The sequence below is a fragment of the Asparagus officinalis genome, chromosome 8 (genome assembly GCF_001876935.1).
Source record: "Asparagus officinalis chromosome 8, Aspof.V1, whole genome shotgun sequence".
In the NCBI taxonomy this organism is placed as follows: domain Eukaryota; kingdom Viridiplantae; phylum Streptophyta; class Magnoliopsida; order Asparagales; family Asparagaceae; genus Asparagus; species Asparagus officinalis.
In genome coordinates this window covers 16,512,567-16,514,825 of record NC_033801.1, presented here as the reverse complement: position 1 = coordinate 16,514,825, position 2,259 = coordinate 16,512,567, and the positions used below count along the sequence as shown (strand labels likewise).

At 45.6% G+C, this 2,259-nt stretch overlaps 2 protein-coding genes across 2 annotated transcripts; one reads left to right on the top strand and one right to left on the bottom strand.

Annotated features, from left to right (window-relative positions):
• LOC109820926 (pentatricopeptide repeat-containing protein At5g66520-like) lies at positions 406 to 1,314 on the top strand. Its single transcript, XM_020387121.1, has one exon. The coding sequence runs from the start codon at positions 406 to 408 to the stop codon at positions 1,312 to 1,314; it is 909 nt and encodes a 302-aa protein (XP_020242710.1).
• Positions 1,379 to 2,251, bottom strand: LOC109822110 (transcription termination factor MTEF1, chloroplastic). The gene has a single exon (XM_020388277.1). The coding sequence runs from the start codon at positions 2,233 to 2,235 to the stop codon at positions 1,393 to 1,395; it is 843 nt and encodes a 280-aa protein (XP_020243866.1). The 5' UTR covers positions 2,236 to 2,251; the 3' UTR covers positions 1,379 to 1,392.

Below are 2,259 nucleotides of genomic sequence, written 5' to 3'. Positions count from 1 at the left end.
GTCACCAACTCCCTCATCCACCTCTACTCATCCTCTCGTCTCCTCGGCCACGCCCTCCACCTGTTCGACCAAATTCCCCACCAAAACCGCGACGTCGTCACCTGGACCTCAGTCATCTCTGCATCCGTTGACGCGGACCGCTCCGGTCTTGCTCTTGAGCTCTTCGATTTGATGCCCGTTTCCCCGAACGAAGCGACTGTCGTATCCGTGCTCAGAGCCTGCGCTGATCTCGGAGCTCTTACCGCTGGCCGCAAAGTGCATTGCGTCGCTATGCAATTGGGCATTGCTTCCAAGCCTAATATAATCACTGCGCTGATTGTTATGTACTCAAAATGCGGTCGAATTGATCTTGCCGAACGATTATTTGAACGGATCACTGACAAAGATTTGTTCTCAACAACGGCGATGATTGCTGGGCTCGCGAGCCATGGGAGGTCGCAAGACGCTCTTAAGTTGTTCGGTAGGATAGGAGAATTGGGATTCAAGCCTGATGAGAAAACAATTACCGCCGTACTCTCTGCGTGTAGGAACTCGGGCTTAGTTGCTGAAGGGTACAAGATTTATAACAACATGCGTAAATTTGGGCTGAAGCCTAAGATTCAGCATTATGGATGCATGGTGGATTTGCTAGCTCGAGCGGGGCAGTTGAAAGAGGCTGAAGGGTTTATAAGAAGGATGCCCGTTAAGCCTGATTCACTTTTGTGGAGGAATTTGATCTGGGCTTCGAGATTTCATAAAGATATGGATCGAGCAAAGCGATTGATTGAGGAAACTAAGCATCTTAAATTAGATTCAGGCAATGGCGATAGCTACATTTTGAAGGGAAATGTGTATGCTTCTGATAAGAATTGGGAAGAGAGAGCGCGAGTTAGAGATTTGATGATGAAGCAAAATGTTCGAAAAATGCCAGGGTGCAGTAGGATTGAAATGAAAGGAGTGTTTCATGAGTTTGAGGCAGGAGATAGAAAACACCCCGAGAGGGAACAAATATATCGAAAATGGGAGGAAATTGCAGAGAGGTTGAAGATTGAAGGTCACAAGCCGAAGTTCTCTGAAGTTTTGCTTGACGTTGAGGATGAGGAGAAGGCCTTGCAATTGAATCATCACAGCGAGAAGCTCGCTGTGGCGTTTGGATTGATGAATACAAGCCCAGGAGAGGATATCTTGATTGTCAAGAACTTGAGGGCTTGTAAAGATTGTCATGATGCGATGAAACTCATATCAAGAATCTACGATAGAAAGATTATCGTTAGGGATCGGATCATGTTTCATCATTTCAGCAATGGCTCATGTTCTTGTAACGATTATTGGTGAAATCGTGATAATTATTCTTCTAAAATTTCCACTCCATAACACAAGATACATGCAATATGGAAAATGAAAAAAGAAAAATTATTTCCATTTAGCATAGAATTTCTCATCGCTCCATGCCAACATATTCCTCATGGGAACACTCACTTTCCTCTGCTCCAAATACAAATATCTCGGCACAATTCGCCTCTCCAAACTAAACCCAAAATACTGTGGAAACTCTTTCACCTCTTCAATCGACCTCTTCATCTTGTACACCAAGTACTCGACCTTTGGCCTCAAGTTATTCTCATCACTGTACCCAAAAATAGCTGGACAACGAGCACAAATCTTGCTTGCATCCTCTCTATTCAACCCCCAATCCTCCAAAAACTCGATCTTTGAAATAAGCTTATCCACAGGAGTATTGAGCAAATGTGCATTTAGATTAGTAGGCACATTGAGGTTCTTGATACCCAGCTCGCGAAGAAAGCTAAGAGTTGGCTGGAGACAGTAGGTTATGTTGGAGGTGAGAAGAGTCGGACAGCGGAGAATTAGCCCGCGAGCTTGTTGAGGCGAGGCCAAGAGATCATTGTAGAGAAAAGAGAAGACTGGATTGAGGGAGCGATCAACGTCGAGTGAGGAGAAGATGGAAGGAGCGAGAAAAGAAAGGCGAGGGAAGTCGGAATCGGAGAAGCCTTTCGATTTGAGGAAGTCGACTACGGAGAGAATCCAGTGGAGGGTTTCGTCGGAAGGGGAGGAGGTGGCGGGTTTGAGGCCGAGGTTTTTGAGGTAACGGAGGCGGTTTTGGCGTTGAGAGTTTCGGAATTGGAGGAGGAGAAAGGGTTGGTGAGGGAGTAATTTAGGGTTTGATTTAGGCTTCGGCTTAGGGTTTTGGGTGCAGCAGAGGATTGGATGGTGAAGGGATTGGAGAAGAAGGAGCATTGCCTTGTTTTTTTTTTTTTTTGG

Excerpts from the sequence above, each read along its gene's own strand:
- LOC109820926 (XM_020387121.1), top strand. The coding sequence starts at position 406 with ATGATTGCTGGGCTCGCGAGCCATGGGAGGTCGCAAGACGCTCTTAAG.
- LOC109822110 (XM_020388277.1), bottom strand. The coding sequence starts at position 2,235 with ATGCTCCTTCTTCTCCAATCCCTTCACCATCCAATCCTCTGCTGCACC.